Raw genomic sequence first — 22,219 nt, forward strand, 5'->3', positions numbered from 1 at the left:
TGTTTTATTTTCTGTTGAGGAAAAGGTACTTTGTAGGTTCATGTTTTTTGCAGGTACATGTTATAGCTGTTTCTCAGTGTTGTAGTTGTTTTCTAATTCCTTAGTTGCTCTCCCCAGTTCAGTTCAGAATTGCAGATGCATGATTTTAGTTCTGTACTGTACCCCAAACCTTATTTTGGAGTATAGAACTAAAAAACATGTATCTACAGCTCTGAATTGAAATATATATCTATATCTCTAGATATATATCCAGGTGACCCATGAGCTGCTGAATGCTGGGACCTAGTCTAAAAGAATCCATTAAAAGAAGAGTCTAAAAGTATCCACTAGTCTAAAAGAATGGGGCACCCACTTTGGACCTGGATGCCCCATTTCTAATACTGGAAAACAAATTTAAATAAGGCTCTGATATGTGAATAGCTTTGTCCACTGCGCCCCAGAATGGATCATCCCAAACGAGTGATTCGGACTCTCTCCATCCTCCAGAAGATTGTTCCCTCTGAGCTTCTTTTTGCTCATATACCCATTCCAAAAAGGTATTTGCTGCTCTTAAATGCACTTTCCCTGTCTCTGTCATTGGCGACTTGTCAATGTGGAACTGGGAGTTGATAAGATCTCTACCCAAAAATAAGATTTGAACCACGCCAAATATTGAGACCAACAGTAGGCTTTAACAGGAGAAATCTCTGTGGGTTTTGTTCACATTGCAGGGTTAATCAGCTTAGCGGGGAAGTGGATCTTGTTATCACCACTTACTGCTGTTGTGAATGGCAAATGTGGATATACATTTAAGCATGACATCAAATTGTCAGACTGTACCTCTTGCATTTCAGGATTTGGCCTTACTATTTACATGTATTCCCCCCCTCTCTCCACACCCACACATTTCTCTCTCTCTAATACACCAACCGCCCCCCCCCCAAAAAAAACACCACCCCACACATATTTCCTACTTCCCCGAACAGTGAGAAGTTCCAAACTGCTTCTCAGGTTCTGAGTTCCTTTGGAGGAGCAATCATGGGAGGCTTATAGTATCTTTGTAATACTTGGTTTATTTACAAATATACCAGTTGAGCACTGAGTATGAAGTAACAGAGCATTCCAACAAGCAGCAACAGGTTTCATCAGATCCCCAGAAAGAAAATCCTGCACCCTAAGGTGCTTCAGCTCTCTGCCCAGCCTCTCCAAAAGTCAGTTTATTTCACCCTGTATCTCGCACTTCAAGGTAAAGTGTGCTGTTGAGTTGGTATCGATTCTGAGCCCTGTGGTTGTCTTTGGTAGAATATAGGAGGGGTTTACCATTGCCATCTCCTGCACAGTATGAGATGATGCCTTTCAGCATCTTCCTATATCACTGCAGCTCGATATAGGTGTTTCCCATAGTCTGGGAAACATACCAGCAGGGATTCGAACCAGCAACCTCTGGCTTGCTAATCAAGTCATTTCCCCGCTGTGCACTTGGCCTGTCCCAAATGGCTTTACATTCACAGCCAGCAAGGCTGGGATGGGTCACTCTCACATCAACCTTTCCCACTAGGTGGGTCTGTGCCAGGCTTTTATGGCTTCCCCCATCAGGGTTCTTCCAGGCTAATAACATTCCCATTCAGAGACATCCACTGGCCTCCTGAGTCCTGAACTATCAGTCAGCAACTACATAAAGAGATGGCCATATACTTATATACTTGCTGATGGAGTTGAATACTTTATGCATCTGTGAAGTGGATACATACTGTATTCTACAATAAAACACAAGGATCCTTCCAGACTTGAGTGATCCTCACCCACATACCCTATGTCACTGGCATTCCCCATCTCATTTAACTATCTGTCAGTCTGAAGAAATGTGGGGGTGGGGGGGTGGGGAGAGAACTCTAATGTATAACTTACCAGAGAGCTGCTGAGCCACATAACCATTTCTGCTCTGGTCCTTAAGATGCTGTACCCCCATTACTGAAACTTCAGAGGTATACGAAGGAAGTCAACAGTCATAAACTGTTATGTCCTATGATCTACCAGATATAGAAAAAGACAAGATTTAAAACAACCTCCACTGCCAGTTTTCTTTTGAATAACGTCATATGAAGAGCATAATGGAAAAATAGAAAGCCACTCTACCCCAAGTCTCTATGGTATACATTCTCTAGATACATTGCCCATCGAAGTAGAGGAAGACTCGAGCCACACACAGCCTGTACTTCAGGTAAAAATGGAAAACTCCTTTATTGGAAAAATGGAAAGCCATCATTCTCTATGGCCGCTGAGTGGTGTCTGTTTATCTCTTTGCATGTTTATGATGATAAGTCCATATAAGTTGCATTGGCCGTGAGCGGGGAAACCCAGTTCAAAGCTGGTTAAAATGCCACTTAATTGTGTTATAGTGTGTCACTCTAGATTTATCCTTTCCTTTCTCTGTGGGGCTGCTCGCCACCTATCTATACTCGGAAGCAGAAGTGTTTATATAGACTTACTGAGTCCAAGGAGCTTGAACTGTTTTGCAAGAGTTAGAATTCCATAGTCTGCTGACGGGACTTTCTAGTTACCTTTGCCATTTCCCCCTCTCCTGCGAGGAAAAATTGAGTGTTATCTTTAGGCATGAATAGAGAAGCTCAGGACTTAAGCGTCATTGTGACTGGACACTGTCCAGTGGACAGCAGTGTCAAACCTCCTCCCCGCCCTCCCAAAAGGTGAAAGCAAAGGCAGGAGTTCATGCCCTTTATTTCAGTTTAACAACAGATTAACAATCTGTTTGCAAACTGATTTTCCCTCCTGTCAGACAGCATACAACCAAACGCCCAAGTCAGTCCGGAAGCCAGTTAGTGCCTATGGCTTGTCCATGTCTTGGGCTCATGAACCCACAAAGACCGAGGGGTGTGTGTGTGTGTGTGTGTCATTTTTGTCCGATTAACTGTATAATTCTAAACGTGTTTACTCAAAAGTACATCCCTGGGGCCATACCTGAATGGGGCTTACTCTCTAATAGTAAGCATGTTCAGCAATGGGCACGCGCGCGCTCTCTCTCCCTTGCCTGTCTTTCGCGTGGAAGGACGGAGCCAACCCTTTCCCCCACCCACTTCCTGTCACGTGGGCTACCTTACTGGCGGAAGCGAGGGCGGAAGGACGTCGAGGTTCTGCTGGGGCGGCAACTGCAGAGTTCGCTGGCTCCCCCTCGGCGAGTGAGGGGGGAGCGACGGGGATCATGGAGGCGGTAAGTGGAAGCAGGCTCAGGGCCCCGTATGTTCAGCAGAGGCAGCTTCTGTTGCTTAGTCTCACCTATTCCCTTCCGTTGTTGATCTTCTCCATATCCTTGGGGGTGAAGGAGAACGACACAGATCTTCTTTGGGGTGTCCTTTAAGGGAGTGGGTAGTTCTGATGTCCGGGGCATAGGCAAGGAATAACAAGAAGAACCGTCTTAAGTTGTTCTCATAGAATGCTCAAAGTGCTCCAGGTACATTATCTCCCTAATCCTTACAACAACCCTGGAAGGTAGGTCAGTTTTCCCCATATTACAGACTGTCATAGTCTGGGTCATAGTGGCTTGCCTGAAATCCAGTTACTGCAGCCCACTAATAATCCCCATAAATAATTACTTTGCAAGCTGTGTACTTGTGCAATCAGTAACCTGTCTGAAATGAAATCCTATGGAAGGTTGCAGCAGCAGGTCCTTCTGTTAGAAGAATGCCAGGATGCAGTTCTCCTCCTAGCAGAAATAGCTGGTTTCACAGCTCTGTCACTTAGCCACCAGTTTAAATACTGAATAAATTGTTCTGTTCCAAATTGCCATAGAGATTAAGAACACCATATGTTAAAATGTAGAGGAAGACACTTTACTCTCTCACAGCTTTATTGCTTTGGCTTGTAGAGAGTGGTTTGGAGTAATTACTTTTACAATAAGTAATCTTGATTGTGCTATTAAGGTTGTGTAGATGGGATGTGTGTGGTGTCCGTTTAATGGTATCTTCTCCTCCTACATGGAATTCAGAGCAGCATTGTGTATGGTGTGGGGTATTTCCTTTTGTTTTTCCAGTCCTCTGAGCTGATGAGACTGAGAGAAAGCGACTGGCCCGAGGTCTGAATGGGGATTTGAACCCAAGCCTCGATAGAGGAGCAACTATGTTTGTCTGCTGTTGGGGTCCCCTCTTCTCTATCAAGAGGGTGTATGGCTGCATGGGCAGCCCTTGATGTCCTGGCAGGCTGGAGAGTTCCACTAGTGGGATCCCTCAATCTTTTACATGTTTACTCAGAAGTAAGTCCCAATTTGACTCCCAGGTAAGCTTGGGTTGGATTTCAGACATTGAGACAGCAGACTTGTTGCTTCCCTGGCACCCCTCCTCTCTTAGAAAGAGACTTGGAGAGATCCTGCCTAGCTTCTTCCATCATAATATACCTCTGTTGGGTGGACTTGAAATGACTTGGCAACTCTTGTCTGTCCTGAGCCTTTTCAAGACAGTCACACTTGCTACAGGCTATTGTATCCAGCTGGAATGGTATACAGAACACACAGAACAGAACACACAGCATGCTTAGCAGCAATGTTCTCAGAAGCACTGTGTGGGTGGGTGGGTGGATTTCTACAGCATTTCATGTTGAGGGTTTACTGACCCCAGGGGAGGCTAACTAGTAAGGTATGGCAGGAAACTTAGCTTAGTGAGATTATGTTGATACAATTTGTGCCTGGCTACCACATGCATGTGTGATTGAAAATGTCAAGTTTCTACTAATAATAATATTAGCATTTAGACAGTAGCATTCCTGAGTGTTCAAAGCACGCCACATATTTATCCCAGTAATTCCTCCAACTACCATGTAATGTAGGTCAAGAGCTTTTGTCCCCATATTACAGGTGGGGAAACCTGACTTTGAGAGAACTGTGACTGGCCTAAGAATCAAGGTTCAGTGATGAAGTAAAATTTAAAGTAGGGACTCTTCCTGCTTTCGCAGCTTGTGCCAGATTGGTTAAACCTCCACTGTCTGCCGTTCCTCTCTGCTCATTCTGTAGCAGCTTCCTTTGTGTCCTGAGCAACAGGATGCTGCTGTCTTGCAGTGCCAGTGTTGGGTGTAACTTCATCCAGCCTTTTGAAAAGTGAGCAATCCTTGATCCCTTAAGGAAGTAGCTTTCACAAGCTGCCTTTTTTAACTGAGCAAAAGAGCATTTCTCTCTCTTGCCCTTACAGCTTGGCATTCCGAATGATATGGAGGCAAGTAGCCATACATGTTGCTCCCCCAAACAGTTGTCAAGATGGTTCCAAGTGCAGAACTGCTTATATATTAATCATGCTGATAATTTCTACAGCACTCTTGGGGCTTTTTAGACAATCAAGTTAAAATGTTATTCTCCTCAGACAGACATTTTCAAGCTTCTTGTCTTCAGGGGCCTCTTTCATATCAGCTTGTCTGCTCCATCATTCCTGCTCAGTAATCCCTGAATACCTGTCCTGAAACACCTTGCACATTGCATATTCTTGTGAGCACTCTGTGCTTGTGCAGATCACCAGCCTGACCTCTGTGTCCTGCATGAAATAAATCTGGTCCAGAAATCTGCACTCCACTATGGCTGTAAGTTAAAGGGAAATCACTTTTTTGCCAAGGTAGATGCACCACTGAGGACACCACTGAGGACATAGGGGAAAGGGGCTGCAGCCACTTCTTCCTTTCCGTTTCAATGAGAGGGCAATGCAGGCAAAGGTCACAATGTGGTGCACAGTTAAAAGTAATCCCCCTTGAACCCAGTGGCTGACATCCTGCCTAAATGTACTCAAGGACATCCCATTGAAATTAAAAGGGCAAGTTAGGCATGCCTTGAGTAAATTTAGTCAGGATGTCAGCCAGTGGGACTTTTTTCTCAGTAAAAATGCATAGGATCAGGCTGTAACTCAATCTCTCCTGTATCAGCCATCCCTGGTACCCTTCTCCCAATTACAAAGGTTAGTTATCCTTTTTTTAAAGAAAGAAAGAAGTTGTGAACTAGTAGGACCTGGTTGCTGGTAGGAGATAGCTTTACACACGACCAGTAGAAACTCACTTGAACTGTGATCTGGTGTAGATAGTCATGGTGTCATATAGGCTCTACTCTGCCTACCTGCTTACCTTTGCTGTTGCAAGCACATTATAATACAAGGTTAACACTTTTTTAAAATCCTGAGTGATTTAATTTAATTGGGAGCATCTCTTTGACTGATCAAAGGCTTTTTAATAGACTCATCTAGAACATTAATTGTCCAAACTTTGCAGCCCTGCTAGGAATTTGAAATTTTGTCTCCACCCTGCTTAACTGGTTTAATTTAAATAAAAGTGGCTGCAGGGCGCACCTTGCCTTCTTGAAACATGTGTGGGAGAAACAGTGGAGTGGCTGAAATTTCTCTTGCTATGCTTAGGCATAGCCAGGAAAAGGAAGCTGTTAGTCTGATTTACTTGTTTGCAGGTGGGTGTGCTTGAAGCTGTGTGGCCAGAAGTAGTTTTTGCAAGCACTATGCAAAGAGTATCCAATTCTGTGAAAATTCTGCAGTTTTCTCAAAGTCTTTGGAAAGTGGATTTTTCTCGAGTGATTCTGGTGATTCAAGCCTTTTAAAACTCCAGGGACAGGAGTTAAAACTCCAGCCAGCTGTGCACATGAGAGCCAGCCTCTTTTCTGTTACATTTCCTGTTTGCTCCATGTGAGCAGAGACTTGTTGCTGCTGAGCCTGTGACCTTTCCGTCATGCTTATTTTATATTCTCTGTAATGATTCAGCATGGTGTGACATGCAAGCTGGTGTGCCGCCACAGCAGGAGTACTAGCCAGGCAATCCTGGACACGTTGCAGGCAAAGAGAGCAAGTTGAGGGAACCCTTCCTACACAGCCGATGAAGATAGTGTAGCAGGCTAACGAGTCAATAGCTTTGCAGCCTGTGGTGTGTGCATGTGCCTGCAATTAGGGTGCACATATCTGGGTGCACATATCTGTGTTTACATGCTTGCCTGATGAGGGACTGCCATAGTTTAGTGGTAGAGTATCTGCCTTGCATGCAGATGGTCCCGGGTTCAATCCCTGGCATCTCCAAGTAGAGGTGCAGGTTAGATGTATGTGTATGTGCTTTGTGTCCATATACTGACCCCTTGTTGGTGAGTCTCCATCCTAGAGTGAGCGTCAGCATGCAATGAGGACTTTACTGGGATGGAGCATATGCAGTGCTGTGGAGCAGGTGGGAAAGACCCATTGTGTGAGCAGACTTCTTGTGCAACTCTGGATCCACTCCTCTCTCTCTCATTGAAAAATGTGTTTCTTTTCCTTCCATGTGGAGCCGTGGGCAAACATCTTATCATATCTTGACTAAAACTTGATAGTTAAACTTTATAAGGTGCCTAGTAAAATGGTTTGGGGGGCACACATGGCCTATGGGTTGCCAGCTGACCAGTCTCTGATAGTGTGAAGGTTAGGAAGACTGGGTCATACTGAAACTCAAATGGAGTTATAAAAGTTGTGCTTCTTGGGTATATGTGACCTCCAAGACTGGGTTTTGCTTAATTTGTTTGCGCTCATTAATCGGATAGGATTGGAAGATTGTGAAGGTGGAAGAGTTTTATACACTTCAGGTTCTCACTATGATTTCTTTCAAACTCCTGCTCTTACCAACAAAGAGTGGATTGGGGATTTTAATTTCAGCCTGTGCAACCTGCTTGAGTGCCCTGCTTTTCCATTTTAACCTTGTTAGATTTCACCAGATTTAGAATCTTTTGCATTCTTCTTGTCGCAGGGCCAGTGTCCTTTCCTGTTTAACACCCTCAACCTCTTCAGGCAAGACATCTCTGTATATACAGTAGTAGTGGCTCTCCCAGCTTGGAAGCACTAGCAGCTGGATTCTGTCATACTCTGGAGATTGACAGACCATTGTGGGAACACAATGACATTTCTGTGGGATCAAGGACTGAAATTATATAAGGCAGAATCTCATCCTGCTGGCTGATGGGGAGGAGCTTGTAAAAGCACTAACGTTTGCATTTCCTATTGTTGTGCTCAAATGCCATAGCTTTAAGGAGATGGGTCTTCTGTATTGAATGTCCTAGTTGAATCGTGAAGGGAGAGCCAGAAACCTTGTCCCAAGATGCATAGCTGGACTCTGAACACACATGAGAGAGTTGTTTTCCCCTAGGTATGCTGAGATTTCTGCCTAGTATTCTGCTTTTTCTCCATGAAGCTTCAGGGAGGGATGTAATGGCTTTTACTCATTCTATACTTGCAGCAATCCTGTAAGGTAGGTTAGGTTGCGTTATAGTGACAAGTTGAGTTTCATGGCTAACAAAAATTTGATCCTGGTCATCTTGGTCAAAGTCCTGCTTGCCACCCATGTCCCTGGACTGTTTGTCCAGTAAGGACAAACAAAACTGAATGCCCAACTTCACCTCTATTCTTTTGATTTCTGAATTGTTTATAGTCTAGCTGCTGTGAAACTCCTCTAAGATTTCACGTGCTTGTAAGCTGTGTTCGCTGTAACATGAATTCCCAGATTTGTGACTACAGCTCCCAGCATCTTTAGCTGCAATGGCCTTTGGCTAAGAATTATGAGAGTTGTAGACTACTACATCTGGGAATCCCTGTTACAGGGAATACTCTGGTGTGTTAAATCCATCAACAGCTCTGAAGACTGAGGAGTATGTGTGTCTTCCCTTAGCTGTAGCGGGGTCCCTAGTCCGACTGAAGAGGTTAGCAGTATGTTTTTAACTAGGGGTGGGCGAACTTGGTCCTCCAGCTGTTTTTGGACTAAAACTCCCAGTAACAAGATGGGACTTGTAGTTTAACAGCTGAAGGGACAGGTTTGCCCACCCCTGTTTTAAACGGTGTGACTCCAGACACACAAGTCTGTGAGAATGAGACCCATTCCAGGTCATTCTCCTTAGGACAACAGTGCTTAGCTGATTAATCAGATTAATCCATTTAAAATATTTTCATCAGTTAAAAAGATGGGCTGGGTGACTGTCTAAACTATTTTTGAAAAATTCCTTATGAAAGCAGGAGTTAGGAGACACTGTCTTTAAAGGCATCCCCCCCCCACCCCCAAGCAGGACTGTCTCTTTTTAAGATGGTGCCTGCAAAGCTGCAATGATATGCAAGGACATTATCTGCACACAGTGTCATTTCCCCCCTTTACAGTTATTGTTTGTCCGTATACAAATCTATGCAATTAAATAATCAAAATCCATAATATTAAGATTTCTTTAATTTGTCATCAGTACTGGTCTTTGTTTCTTATGTTCCAGGTGATGATATGGGATGTCAGAGGAATCATTTATTGTACCAAGACCTGTGCTTGCATTTCTCTGATTTCCCCTTTTCTCTCCCCCCCCGCCCTTTCTTTTTTTCTTTAGGGCACCATTTCTGAGAGTGAGCTGGAGAAAAGCCTCCCTTTGCCAGAAGGTGAGTGAAACTGTTGGGGCAAACAAAATGATCTGTGTGGTTCTCAGCAGGAAATGGCCTGTGTGTGTGATGGAGCTGTGAGAATATGTAGCTGAGGCATGCCTTTGAGAGGCTCTGTTCAGCTTGCAGTCTGTGAATATTCTGTTGCTGGTTTCTTGTGGAGTGTGGCTAAAGATGCAGGATGTTAACACCAGTGGTCTGTGAGATCCAGTAGATTGTACTGTGTATCTCCACAGGCAAAGGACACACCAGTCCTTGCCTAAAGAGGTGGGGGGTTGCAGAGAAAATCACTGGACAAGAGGTACTCCTGGGCAATGCTGAGTGCCTGAAGCTCTCCTGAGCCCCAGATATACTCTCCATCAGTGCTTGAATTACAGGAAGGCCAGTGGGTCTGCCCCCCTAGCCTTAGAAGGCTATGGGGGGCCTTTTAGTTTGACTGAAGCTGGGGGAGGGACTTGTGGACTTCAATCAGGGACCCTCTGCCTTTCCTTATGTCTTATGTTTATCTTTCAGTAATCTTTTGTTTAAAACAAATAGTTGCTTGGTTTTCAGCTGGTGTGAGTATCTTGTTCACATCACTCACCTAAGGCTGCTGACTCAGAGACGTGCAAGTTAGAGAAGTCTCAGAGGGGTGGCAGCGGGCCTCTTATCTTGTCCCAGCCTACTTGCTCGATAGTGCTCTGTGTAATGCCTTGTCCTTTCCCCAAGGGTTGGTACAATAAATAGTACAAAATATAAGCATATATATTCAAGTTAGTTTCATATCCATTATTTATGTCTGAGTGACATATTATTGTGAGGGCATATATATCATCCTTTTTAAAAAAAATCTCTCTTTTTTTAAAGTATGATGTATATGCTCTGACAATAATATAATTGCTGGTATATTGTAAGCTCCTTGGGGCAGGGGTCTTCCTTTTCTTATATTTCTGTTTAGATAGTGCTATCTAAAGAATAAATAATGGAAAGGGGGCAAGACAGCCTGAAGTTCCCCATCCTGACTCTCGAATGACTCTCAGAAAGGCCATGTTTGGGAGCTCTTGCACTGAAAATGCCTCCCTCCATGTGCCACTGCACCATAAGTTTTCTAATGTATCTATTTGCCCTTCATGCAGTTTGAGGGGTGAGGGATGTATTGGCACACCCTGCTCGTATGCTCTTCATATTTGTTTCCCAAAACAGATGGGGATTCCAGTGGTGGCATCTACACGTGCTTCATGAAGTCACATCGCTGCTATGACCTCATCCCAACAAGCTCCAAGCTTGTTGTGTTTGATACTTCACTGCAGGTGGGTAGTATCCTGGTTGGGGCAGGGTGGGACCTCTATTGGACCAGAGTAGAGTGAACCAGGGTTTCTGGAATGGGTGACTCTGTGACAACTAGTAGGGCAGCAAAATGGAGTTGCCCCAAGAGGGAGGGCTCTCTTGGCCTGTGGAAATTTCCAGGTATTCAGAAGAACCTTAGTGTGTGTCAAAACAAAATTGTAAGACTGAGCAGTAGACATTTGTGGCCCTCGTGCTGCCATAGAACCCTGGCACAAGCCTTCAAGTGGACAAGTATAGGCAGATGGAAGTAAGTAGCAGGCTTAGGGCCAAATGGAGGAGGAAGATGTGTGGTGTGTGGAGTTAGGCACACATATTGCAACACCAATCCCCCCCTCCCCGTGAAAGTCCACACTGTTAGCGGGGACTACCTCCTTTGCAGTTTAAACTGCTTCCTGCGTCTGAATTGATCTTCCCAAGACCATTTCAGCTGTGAAAAGAGCAGACACCTTTACAGTGTGGAGATTCAGGATGTGGGGGTGGGGACTGGTGTTATGAAATTGTTTTTAATTCAGTCTGGTACAGTCTAATGAACAGATCATTAAAATTATAGGGGGAAATTATTTTCATCAAGATCTACAAATTAGCTTAATTTAAACTTCGCAAAAGCAGAAGCATGATGCATTAAGATCTAAAACTGAGTTTGAGAAACTTGTATACATGGAAAATAAAAACATCATCCAAAATGTATTATATGACTTGGAAGCACGGTGAACTGAAAACTGCATGCATAAATAGGAAAAATACTTGCAACATAATATCCCAAATCATTATTTTTCTTAAATTTGGGAGACTTCACAATTTTCACTGTGGTCAAACAGAAAGAAATTGTTTCAAAATCACCACACATTGGCTTTTAACCTTTGCGGGGGATACACACATACACACACACTTTATAAGATAGAGAATGACCTCTTCTGACCTCTTGAGGGTGACATGTTTAGTGACAGTGACAAATACTTAAATGACATTTTTCGATTACAGTTGATAACAGATCCTCATGTCGTCTTTAACTACATAAAGTACATTTCTCCCATAAACACACAAGACTCAGTCCTTTACATATTAACTGTAGTCCAGGTGACATAAGCAAAACATTGGATAGTAAAAACAAGACTTTGGAAATTAGGGTGGCTTAGGAAAGTTTCAGAGCTCCTAAATTAGATAAGATGTTAATAGCCGTGTGTCAAAATGCCCATGTCAAGAAGTTTGGAAACCAGTTGATATAAATATGTAAAAGATATGTTGAAAATGTCTCCTTCCAATTTTGATTCTTTGAATCTGCTGTGAACACTTTGTATAGCTTTTAAAGCCTTTGTCTCAGAGCAAGCTCATGTGAGGGAGAGAAATGCTGAATCATCCCTGCTGAGCTGCATGACTAGGCTTCTCCTAAAACTATTCTGTAATTATTGGTAGGTTCAAAAGGCTGCCACCAAGCACCCGGAAATTTGCAGAGAACGACCAGCGGATTGGGTGCTTTAATCCAAGGTCCCTCTGTCACTCGGTATTGGGCAAATTAAAAAAACACACACCCTTCCACGTGTATACCTACACGGAATGAGAAAAACTCGTAGTTGCTGAACGTCTGAGGATGTGCTTGCACCAGAGTAACCCCCCTTTGCCCCACGTCCTTCCTGAGTTCAAAACCAACTTGGAGAGGCTTGTAAAAAGAAAAGAACTAAAAAAACCCAAACCAGTTTTATTCCATTTCCACAGACTGCTTCCGTCTGAGGCTTCTAGCTTTCTTAGATACAGTTAAGCATCTTATTAAAATTACAAAAATAGGTTGTCTTGATGAATGTTTAAATGTTTTTAGAGTCTTTTGCAACACCCTAGGTAGAATGGGCGTAGGCTAGCGTTTCTTATTTTAATTATGTTGCAGGTAATCAGTACTAGAACAGTATGAGGGATATACCAAGTACACACCAAAGAAACAGAAATTCTAACACAGTCTGGCTATACAAACTTTTTCCTAGACTAAACTTCCTGAAGCCAAAGTCCAGGCTTCCTTTTCACTTGAACTTGCCAAACTCCAGTTGAGATTCAAGCCCCTGCAGTTCTGTCTTCCAAGAACTGCAGTAGTTTTCCATGGCCACATGTTTCCTTCTTTTCTCTAACCAAAACCAGCCCTTCTTGTTCCCAGAATTCCCCACAACCGCTCTCTAGGTCCCACCCACCTGGTCTACTGATTGACTCAAATTGGGCTGAGTGAGGAGCTTTTCTTTTGCTTTTTGCTCGGTCATGAATCTGAGCAGTGTAGTGCTACATCTCTTGAGGTCAGGACTGGGTTTTGTCCAGGAGCTTAGCTACAATTGAGCAGGGAGTGTGGGAGAATGTCCCTGGGCCTCTGAGGGAGAGGGTGGCTGCTTCCTCTTTCCCTTATGACTCTCTGAAGAAGGCAGCAGAGCGGCAGGGGCCCATCTTCACTCTTTGTCCCAGGGTCCACTCCAACCTTGCCATGCCCCTGCGTTTGTCACTTTTCTATGCAGCACCCAAATGTATACAAGATGAGAGGAGAATGACTCTTTCAGAACTGCACTCAGTAGTGATAATCTATTTCTCCTTGGGGCTCTGCACAGAAGAGTGATAGAGGCACTGCCATCCTTTGCGCTTCATGTTGCATGTGCTCAGACACCCTTCCAACTGAGAATAGCGCTGTGCATCTAACAAAATGGATGCTAGTCTGCAAAAGCATATGCCACTACAAATGTGCTAGCTTCTAAGGGGCTGCAGGACTTTTGGTGTGTTTTGATAACACCCAGAATTATTTAAAAGAGGTTTCAATGCTCCTGCTCATTCCTTCCTTTAGTTCCTCTCTCAATAAGAAGATAATCTGAAAGTGTGTTGTGGGCTTGTTAAATTAAAGTAGCTGATTTAGATTAATTAAAGTCACTGTGTGTGTGTCTGTCTCACTGTGTGAACATCCTCTCTTTGTTTATCTGGCTTGTAGGTGAAGAAAGCCTTCTTTGCATTAGTAACCAATGGTGTGCGGGCTGCACCCCTTTGGGACAGCAAAAAGCAAAGCTTTGTGGGTAAGTGTCTCCCCTCTGAAAGACACAGGAGAGGCTAGTGCCTTTTTTTTTTTGCATGCTTTGCCCATCCACCCCCAACCAACCACCTGTAGTATGGAATTGACCCCTGTTACCTCTTCTTTGTCCCATAGGAATGCTTACAATTACAGACTTCATCAACATCCTGCACCGCTACTACAAGTCAGCCATGGTAAGCATACTCTGAGCATTGTTATCTCCTTTTTTCAGTGTTGAAGAAGTGCATACATTTCCGGGGTTGTTGTGATTAAATTGTGGTCTCTAATGTAGATTTGTCAGTTGCCATGGAATCTTGAAAACCTTAGCTTTCCAAGAGCAAGTTTCTAGCTCTTATTGTTGAGGGCAGGGGGAATTAAGTGCAAGTGAGAAACATAGATTAGGTTTTGCCTGGGACTTCTAGTTGGCTAGGAGTGACAGTTTGTCACTTATATCACTCAGCCTTTCAAGTCCTAACGTGAAGATTAGTTAGGGACTGTAGTGATCAGACTCCTCTCCCCCAAAGAGTTTACTGGAAGTGAACCCTGTCTTGACTGAGAGGCTGGTGAACTCCAGGGCTCAATCAGCACACCAGGTGGGTGGGACCTAGAAAACTCTTGCCAGGAAGAGGGGAATTCTTTGTTAGAAAGAAGCTAGGCTGGAGGTGCACAGGAGGACGTGCGGCCATGAAGGTTGGTTGCAGGAGAATGATGCTGCAGATCTTTGAAAAATAGGAGAGCTGGAAGCTTGAATTCTCATCAGGAGTTTGGTGAGTTCAAGGCAAGGAGCCAGGGCTTTGGCTTCGGGAAGATTAATTTAGGGGAAAGTTTGATTAGTCAGACTTTGTGTTAAAAACTTATATTTCTTTGGTGTGTGTGCTTTTGCATATTCCTGATACTGTTTTATTGTAGTTCACCTGGAATGTAATTAAAATGAGAAACATTAGCCTATGCCCACCCTATCTAGGGTGTTGCAAAATACTCTATAAACATTTAAGCATGCATTAAGACAACCTATTTTTGTAATCCTACTAAGTATTCTTGACTGTATTTAAAGCTGAGAGAACCTCAGACAGAAGCAGTCTCTAGTAATTGAATAAAACTATTATTTTTAGTTATTTTCTTTTTACGAGCCTCTCCGAGTTGGCTTTCAATTGAGGAAAGGGTGTGTGTGTGTGTGTGTGTGTGTGTGTGTGTGTGTGTGTGTGTGTGTGATGGGGGATTCCTCTGATGCAATCATGTCCTCAAACGGTCAGAAGCTATCAGTTTTCTCACCACATGCAGGCTTGCATGTGGAAGATTACTGTACTTATCCAATATCAGAATAAAGAGAATTGTCCCTGGGATTCCACACCAAACCGAGGGAGGTTCAAGCTCTGTCGATACAAGGGCTGGTGGTGGCAGCATTTTGAATCTACTGATAATACAGACTAGTTTTAGGAGAAACCTAGCCAGGCAGCTCCACAGGGATGATTCAGCATTTCTTTCCCTCACATGAGCTTGTTCTGAGACAAAGGCTTTAATTTGCTACAGGGACAAAATACTTTGATTGGGTGAGTACACTGCTGACTTGACTAATCAAGATGGACACATACTGGATTGGGGACATTCAGGGAGAAGCTTTTGTCTATGGCGCTTTCCAGATTAATCCCTACTACAGTGTCACTGTGGATCTTCTAAGTGTGCTTCCATATTTCTTTTGTTGTGATACCCCAGTCCCTGCGCTGACAGCAAGGTGCCGTTCACATTTCCAATGCCTTATTTCGGATTTTATCGCAATTTAGTGCTACAACATTGCAAGTCCTTTGCAGAAAAAGAGCTGTATTTTCCCGTTGTAGGAGTTTGAGATTCTGCGGATTGTTTTCAATACGATCCTGCCAAGTCAAAGCATTTTACCCCTGTTGAGTATGTAATCTAGAAAGCGCCTATCTGAACAATTGTCCACACCATCTTGAGGAGGCTTATTTCACACTTTGAAACCCAGAGCTTTAATAAATTGAATCCTGTTCCTGATATTGCCAAGTTAACATACTTCATCACTGGAGGGAATTTCATCTCATGCTGTCAAAGCTAGAGTTTGCACAGCTACACTGTGGATGGGAGGGTGACGAGATGGCTTGCATTATGTTGATACCTTGCTCTGTTTCCTTCATGCAGGTGCAGATATATGAGCTGGAGGAACACAAGATTGAAACATGGCGAGGTGAGAAGGACGCTGGGGCAAAGAGAACATGGGGTGCTTTTGGAGAGGCAAGATTAGAAGAAACATGTGTGTTTTAAGTTGATAGTAAAGAGAGCAGGGGCAGTGGGGAGGGAATTGCTAGGCCTTTGGCAAGGTCCTTCTCTTTCTGATGGCACAGATAGTTCTTGTTCCTCTTGGCCCTCGCCAGCAGGAGAAGCTACAAGGTCTTTTCCCTCTCCCACAAGCAATAGCGGTGTGTTTTTGCCTCCCTCCCTGAAACGAGTGCATCTGGGTGACTGGCTTTTTCTGTCCCACACAGAAGTCTACCTGCAAGACTCGTTCAAGCCGCTGGTTTGCATTTCACCCAGTGCCAGGTAGGAGCCTCTGCCAGGAGGGGATTGGGTACTAAAATGTCTCTGCATTTTGAAGTATTGCTAAGCCATTGCTTTCTGCCAGTTTCCCCATCTTGTGCATGTCCCCTTGCCAAAGCCACCACCAGGTGGGTGAAGAGCGGACAGGCTTGTCCCTGAACAATCTTTCTGTAGCAATTCAGCCTCTTACAGACAGTTGCTTGCTCTAGTCCCTCTGCCCAGAAGCTGAGCATTGCAAATGTCCACAAAAGAGCAGTGACAGATGCTATTCTGTATGCATGCATAAAAGACCATACATTTGGGGCGGTATGTGCTATATGTATGTGAAATCTTGAATAATTGCTTCCTGAAAATCATGGAGTCCCCACCCCCCTTCTGAAAACAATGTTTCTAGTCTTCATGGTTTTAGGGAAAGCCTTGGAAATGTGTAGGTAGGTTCCAGGGGACAGGGCTTCCAGTAATCAGAGGCAAGGCTTTTAGTGCCTTACCCAGTTCTTCCCTAGTTACTGTTCTCTAATGTCTTGCTCCAATCGCTTTCTAACCCCTCCTTCATGGTCTTCTGCCACTACATTCCTTGCCACAAAATTCTTTGAAAGCCTCAATGTAGGAAACAAGAATAAATTAGTGCACACAGGCAGATTTACTCAACTACATAGAGCTGGTTGTGTAATTATTGGTAATTTGCAGTCTTTCTTTAGTTGCCCTCATAGCATCCCTGTGAAAGGGAGATGACCAATTACTCCTCCTTCACAGCAGGGATGTGCACAAGCCAGTTTGGTGGCGCCTCTGGAAAGTGCTGAACCCGCTCGGGCACCAACGATTGAGCCAGCTCGACCGGGCAAGGAGTGGTTCCCTTAAGGAGCCAGTAAGAAGCTCTTTACCTCCTCCTCTCTGCGCTGCTGCTTTTCCGGCCATGTGGGGCTGTGACTGGTCAGCACGCCTGGAAAGGCAGCGGGGTGAGGAGGAGCAGGCAAGGAGCTCCTTACTGGCTCCTTAAGGGAACCACTCCCCGCCCCGCCAGCCCATACATGAGCTGTTCGTGCACATCTCTACTTCACCTGAGAGACCAGGGCTTGCCCTAGGCTAGGAATGGGCAATTGGTAACTCAAAGGTGACATCTGAGCCCCACAACAATTTCATATGTGATCCCTGGTTGCCCTACCAAATTTTAGTTGAGATGTAGTAAAATATTTACCCATTGTTTCAATTATAAGAACAAAGGGGGGAAATGTTTTCAGGTTGTTAGAGAGAATCCATTGCATTTGGATTTGTATGTTGTAATCCAACTATACCTGCAAGCATGTGCTTCTTAATTGTGAAGCCTTTAGTTCTATTATTGCTGAACCTGACCATCTGTATGGAGATCAATGTAAGAGGCACATGGAGTTCCACATTTTGTCTCCATATTGTCTGGAGTCTGCACTGGCCCTGAGAATACAGAAGTCAACCATTCTGACTCCTTACTATCTTAAGAGCACTTTATTGGGTACTTGGGTACGATTGGGGTCAAAGTACTGTCCTGTCCTGCCATTCTCCCCAACCAGCTGGCAGGTTTGATCATTTAATAACAACAATAATAGTAACAGCAACAACAATTTCCTATGCTCAGGGCAACATACAACAAAAATAAATCAAAGTAGCAACATTTCCCCCTTCTGATGTGCAATGACTGTCCCAAGTCATTGGGATAGGATGGAGCTGTGCATTAAATGAGCATTGGAATCCTTGCCCCCTGCTTCCCACCTTCTCTCAGACTTGAGAGATCTGGATCTAGGGATACCAGCTGCCCCTCTTTCCTCCTGATCTTTAGGCCACAGCATCTCTTGTGGAGCTAGGGAGAAAATCCAGACCTCTGAGGGCCCTCATTGCCTCTCAACTGTGACATACTCCCACACCTCCTCTTATGACTTCCAGCCTGTTTGATGCTGTCACCTCTCTGATCCGGAACAAGATCCACCGGTTGCCCGTCATCGACCCTGACTCCGGGAACACGTTGTACATCCTGACACACAAGCGCATCCTCAAGTTCCTCAAGCTCTTTGTGAGTGCCCTGAGTAGCTTCTACCTTAAAGGCTCTAAATATAATGCTCTGTGCTGTTGTCTTGTAGGGATAGTCCGAGAAGAACCTTCCTATAGCTAATCTATGCTGAGGACTGCAGTCCCGTTACACATCTCAACCTGGAGGCAGATGCTAGATCAGCTAGCTTTCTGCAAGGCAGTGATCACAGTGCAAATTGTGGTGCGTTCTGGTTCCGTCCAGCAGATTCCTGAGAATCTTAGCTTTCATTCTCATTATGGAAAGAAACAAGTTTCCAGTACTCGTACTTGTGGAAGTGAACTTAAAGAGAAATGCAGGGATTCTTTGATGGCTCTAAGTCCCTGCTTAACAACTAGTTTTATTGGAGGCCCACTTGGAGGAGAGGGAGGGTGACAGGGCAGGCCCTTGCTACTGCTCTCCAAAATGGCCTGCTAAGTTCAGTGGCCACAGCCACCACTCCCTCCTTATATCCCTCTTGACTTTGGACTGGCAATTTGAGGGTCAACCTGAGGACACTAGATTTGGCCCAGTTAATACGAATTGCTGATTTCTGTTCAAAAATCTAAAGGTGATCTGGGGGTTCGAGCAACCCAGGTACCTTCACTCCTCCCAGATCCTTGCTCTCTGATCATGGGGGTCTGGTCCTAACTTCTCTGCCCCTGCCTACTGTCCCTCAATATCACTGAAGTCCTGATGCTTCTAAATCACAGTTGCGGGGGGGGCAGCTGGAGAAGGGGGCATGCCTTAATCTCTTGCTTGTGGGCTTCTCGGGGGCATCTGATTGGCCACTATGCGGAAACAGGATGCTGGACGAGATAGGCCTTGGCCTGATCCAGCAGGGCTGCTCTTACATTCTCCTCCTCCTGTGCATCCTTTTGCAACAGGGATGCTGCATCTAATCCACCATAGATGGCAGTCTCTCCCAGAAGTTGTGGCTACTTAGACTGATTTTGAATGGAGCTTATCTAATAAACACTTGATGTTATTTGTATCATGTGTCATTTAAACCATTTCTAATAGCTCTTTTTGAACCACCTAATGGTGCAGTGGGGAGATGACTTGACTAGCAAGCCGGAGGTGGTTGGTTCGAATCCCCCCTGGTATATCTCCAAGACTATGGGAAACACCTATATTGGGCAGCAGCGATATAGGAAGATGCTGAAAGGCATCATCTCATACTGCGCGGAAGGAGCCAATGGTAAATCCCTCCAGTATTCTACCAAAGACAACCACAGGGCTCTGTGGTCTCCAGCAGTCGACTCCAACTCAACGGCACACTTCACTTTACTAATAGCTCTTTTCAGAGTACAAAGTGCTTTACAGTTCATTCCTGTAATGAGGGGACAGGGCTTAAGTATCCACATCTTATTGATCCTCTCCATGAGTAGCAGAGACAGAATAAGGCTGTACTGCTATAAATGCTTAGGTAAAGGTAAATTGTGCTGTCGAGTCAATGTTGACTCCTGGTGACCACAGATCCCTGTGGTTGTCTTTGGTAGATACAGAAAGGGTTGACCATTGCCATCTCCCGTGCAGTATGATGAGATGATGCCTTTCAGCATCTTCCTATATCACTGTTGCCTCATATAGGTGTTTCCCATAGTCTGGGAAACATACCAGCGGAGAGTCTAACCAGCAACCTCTGACTTGCTAGTCAAGTCATTTCCCCGCTGCGCCATCAGGTGGCTCCTATACACGGTTACCTTGGAGTAATTACCATTTAATTCAATTGTTCTTAGTTCTGAGTAGACATGTATAGAATTGGGATCTGTACGTTTTGCAAAACAAGGCACTCTTTCATAAGTTGCGGAACTCAGTTTTTTGGTACTCAGGTTTTTTTGGTGGTTTTTTTTTTAAGCACAGAGTGTTCACAATCCTGACTGCAATTCGAGTTCCCCATTTCCAAGTTCTGTAGTCTGCTGCCTCACATTGATCTTGATTCAATGTGTAAATGTCCTTGTGCTGATAATGGAGCATTTGAGACAGGTTGCAGAGTTTTGGCTTTTGATTTTTAGTTAAAGTCATGCAGAGTTTAGCAACAGACTAGTATTTCCCAGGTGGTAGTGCTGGGAGGCAGCTCCTACTACTGACTTATCCCCCATGGGTGGGGTGTATTGTTGCGTGGTTGTTCACCAGCAATGGCTGTACCTCAGCACCAGGCTAGCTTGACCATCCCTGATCAAAAAAGGCTGAGAGTCTTATCCCCATCTTTACCTCAGAACCATCTTGCATAGTCACGAGATGCCATCTGTAGTGATCAGCCTCGCCTCCCTCTAAAGAGTAAACTGGAAGTGAACCCTTATCTTGACTGGCAGGCTGGTGACCTACAGACATTGTCCAATCAGTCCACCGGGGGTGGGTGGGTGGGACCTAGAAAGCTGTAGCTGGGAATTCTGGGAACAAGAAAGTAAGTTCTGTGCTGGAGGAGCAAGGGGATGTGTGGCAATAGAGGTTGCTGCAACAGGATGATTGCAGCTCTTGGAAAACAGAACTGCAGGGGCTTGATTCTCAACAGGAGTTTGGTGAGTTCAGGAAAAGGAAGCCTGTGCTTTGGCTTCGGGAAGATTAATTTAGGGAAAAGCTTGTTTAGTCAGACTTTGCGTTAGAAACTTATTTCTTTGTGTGTGTGTTCTGCATATTCTGAATACTGTTCTATTATAGTTTACCTGCAGTGTAATTGAAATAAGAAACACTAGCCTATGCTCAATATACCTAGGGCGTTGCAAAAGCCTCTCTTAAGATTTAAGCGTGCATTAAGACAACCTATTTTTGTAATCCTACTGAGTATTCTTAACTGTATCTAAAAGCTGAGAAAGCTTCAGATGGAAGCAGTCTGTAGTAATTGAATAAAACTGGTTTTTTAGTTCTTTTCTTTTTACAAGCCTCTCTGAGTTGGTTTTTAACTCAGGAAAAGTGGGAGCCAAAGGGGGGATTTCTCTGGTGCATACACATCCTCAAACGTTCAGTAGCTATCCATTTTCTCAGCACATGTAGGCTTGCACATGGAAGATTTCTGTATGTCTCCAAGAGCCAAATTAAAAGAGGTTTTTCCCCCTGGATTATGCCACCTCAATCCCAGAGAGTTTCTGTAGACAAAAGCGGTGGCAGTGGCAGCATTTTGAACCTACCGATAATACAGGATAGTTTTAGGAGAAGCCTAGCCAGGCAGCTCAGCAGGGATGATTCAGCATTTCTTTCCTTCATGTGAGCTTGCTCTGAGACAAAGGCTTTAATCAGCTACACCATCTTGTCCTTTTCTTTTCTTTTTTGGTCTGCAGAGCCCCAAGTTGCTATAAAAACACTTCCTCTTGTTCTGCAGATTGCAGAGTTCCCTAAGCCAGAATTCATGTCCAAATCCCTGGAAGAGCTGAAGATCGGGACGTATGAAAACATTGCAAAGGTCCACACCAATACTCCTATCTATGTTGCGCTGGGCATCTTTGTGCAGCACCGGGTCTCTGCATTGCCTGTGGTGGATGACTCAGGTGAGAGGCAGCCCTGTGGCACAAATGCAGGAGTTCCTCTGGGAAAGTTGCGGGTCCTGTCAATTGGCTGCTCAAGCACATCTTGTGGGGTGCACTCTGGACCCGTCTTCCTGGAGCAGTAGCATGAGCAAGGAGACTAGCTGCATTTAAAACAAGGTTGGCTAAAATATTAGGGGTATCTTGCAGTTTCTGTTCCAGTGCCTCATTTACAACTGGGGTCAGGGAGGGGTGTTCCTCCTTCCCTTTATATGATCAGCCTTCCTTTGAGATATTTGTGTTCACCATCCTCACACTTTTCTCATTGCCTCCTTGTGCGATAATATCATTTAGTAGGGCACTGCTCTAGGTGCTTCCTTTTTATCTCAAGTGAGACTAGCTTTTGCTAGGGCAGGACCTCTTTGGCATTGGC

General features: G+C 44.5%; 2 protein-coding genes across 10 annotated transcripts in view; one reads left to right on the forward strand and one right to left on the reverse strand.

Moving 5' to 3' along the window:
- INPP1 (inositol polyphosphate-1-phosphatase) overlaps nucleotides 1–3,075 on the reverse strand; it is a 16,676-nt gene extending 13,601 nt beyond the window's left edge. For 6 of the 8 annotated variants that reach the window (XM_053289226.1, XM_053289232.1, XM_053289230.1 and 3 more), the window contains exons 1-3: nucleotides 2,956–3,075; nucleotides 2,469–2,560; nucleotides 1,888–2,009 (exon numbers count right to left, since the gene is read on the reverse strand). The gene's annotated coding sequence lies outside the window, so the exon portion shown is untranslated. Of the gene's footprint in view, nucleotides 1–1,887; nucleotides 2,055–2,468; nucleotides 2,561–2,955 lie in introns of those variants that run through there. The other 2 variants (XM_053289227.1, XM_053289229.1) reach the window with 2 other exon arrangements.
- Nucleotides 3,055–22,219, forward strand: part of PRKAG1 (protein kinase AMP-activated non-catalytic subunit gamma 1) — a 27,482-nt gene continuing 8,317 nt past the window's right edge. Inside the window, exons 1-9 of one of the 2 annotated variants that reach the window (XM_053289235.1) lie at nucleotides 3,055–3,205; nucleotides 9,338–9,386; nucleotides 10,569–10,675; nucleotides 13,660–13,741; nucleotides 13,873–13,931; nucleotides 15,892–15,937; nucleotides 16,236–16,290; nucleotides 18,202–18,328; nucleotides 21,645–21,810. In XM_053289235.1, coding sequence (XP_053145210.1) covers nucleotides 3,197–3,205; nucleotides 9,338–9,386; nucleotides 10,569–10,675; nucleotides 13,660–13,741; nucleotides 13,873–13,931; nucleotides 15,892–15,937; nucleotides 16,236–16,290; nucleotides 18,202–18,328; nucleotides 21,645–21,810 — 700 coding nt within the window. In that variant the 5' untranslated portion in view covers nucleotides 3,055–3,196. Of the gene's footprint in view, nucleotides 3,206–4,093; nucleotides 4,244–9,337; nucleotides 9,387–10,568; nucleotides 10,676–13,659; nucleotides 13,742–13,872; nucleotides 13,932–15,891; nucleotides 15,938–16,235; nucleotides 16,291–18,201; nucleotides 18,329–21,644; nucleotides 21,811–22,219 lie in introns of those variants that run through there. The other variant, XM_053289233.1, reaches the window with a different exon arrangement.

Source organism: Hemicordylus capensis, chromosome 2, assembly GCF_027244095.1.
Source record: "Hemicordylus capensis ecotype Gifberg chromosome 2, rHemCap1.1.pri, whole genome shotgun sequence".
Lineage (NCBI taxonomy): Eukaryota > Metazoa > Chordata > Lepidosauria > Squamata > Cordylidae > Hemicordylus > Hemicordylus capensis.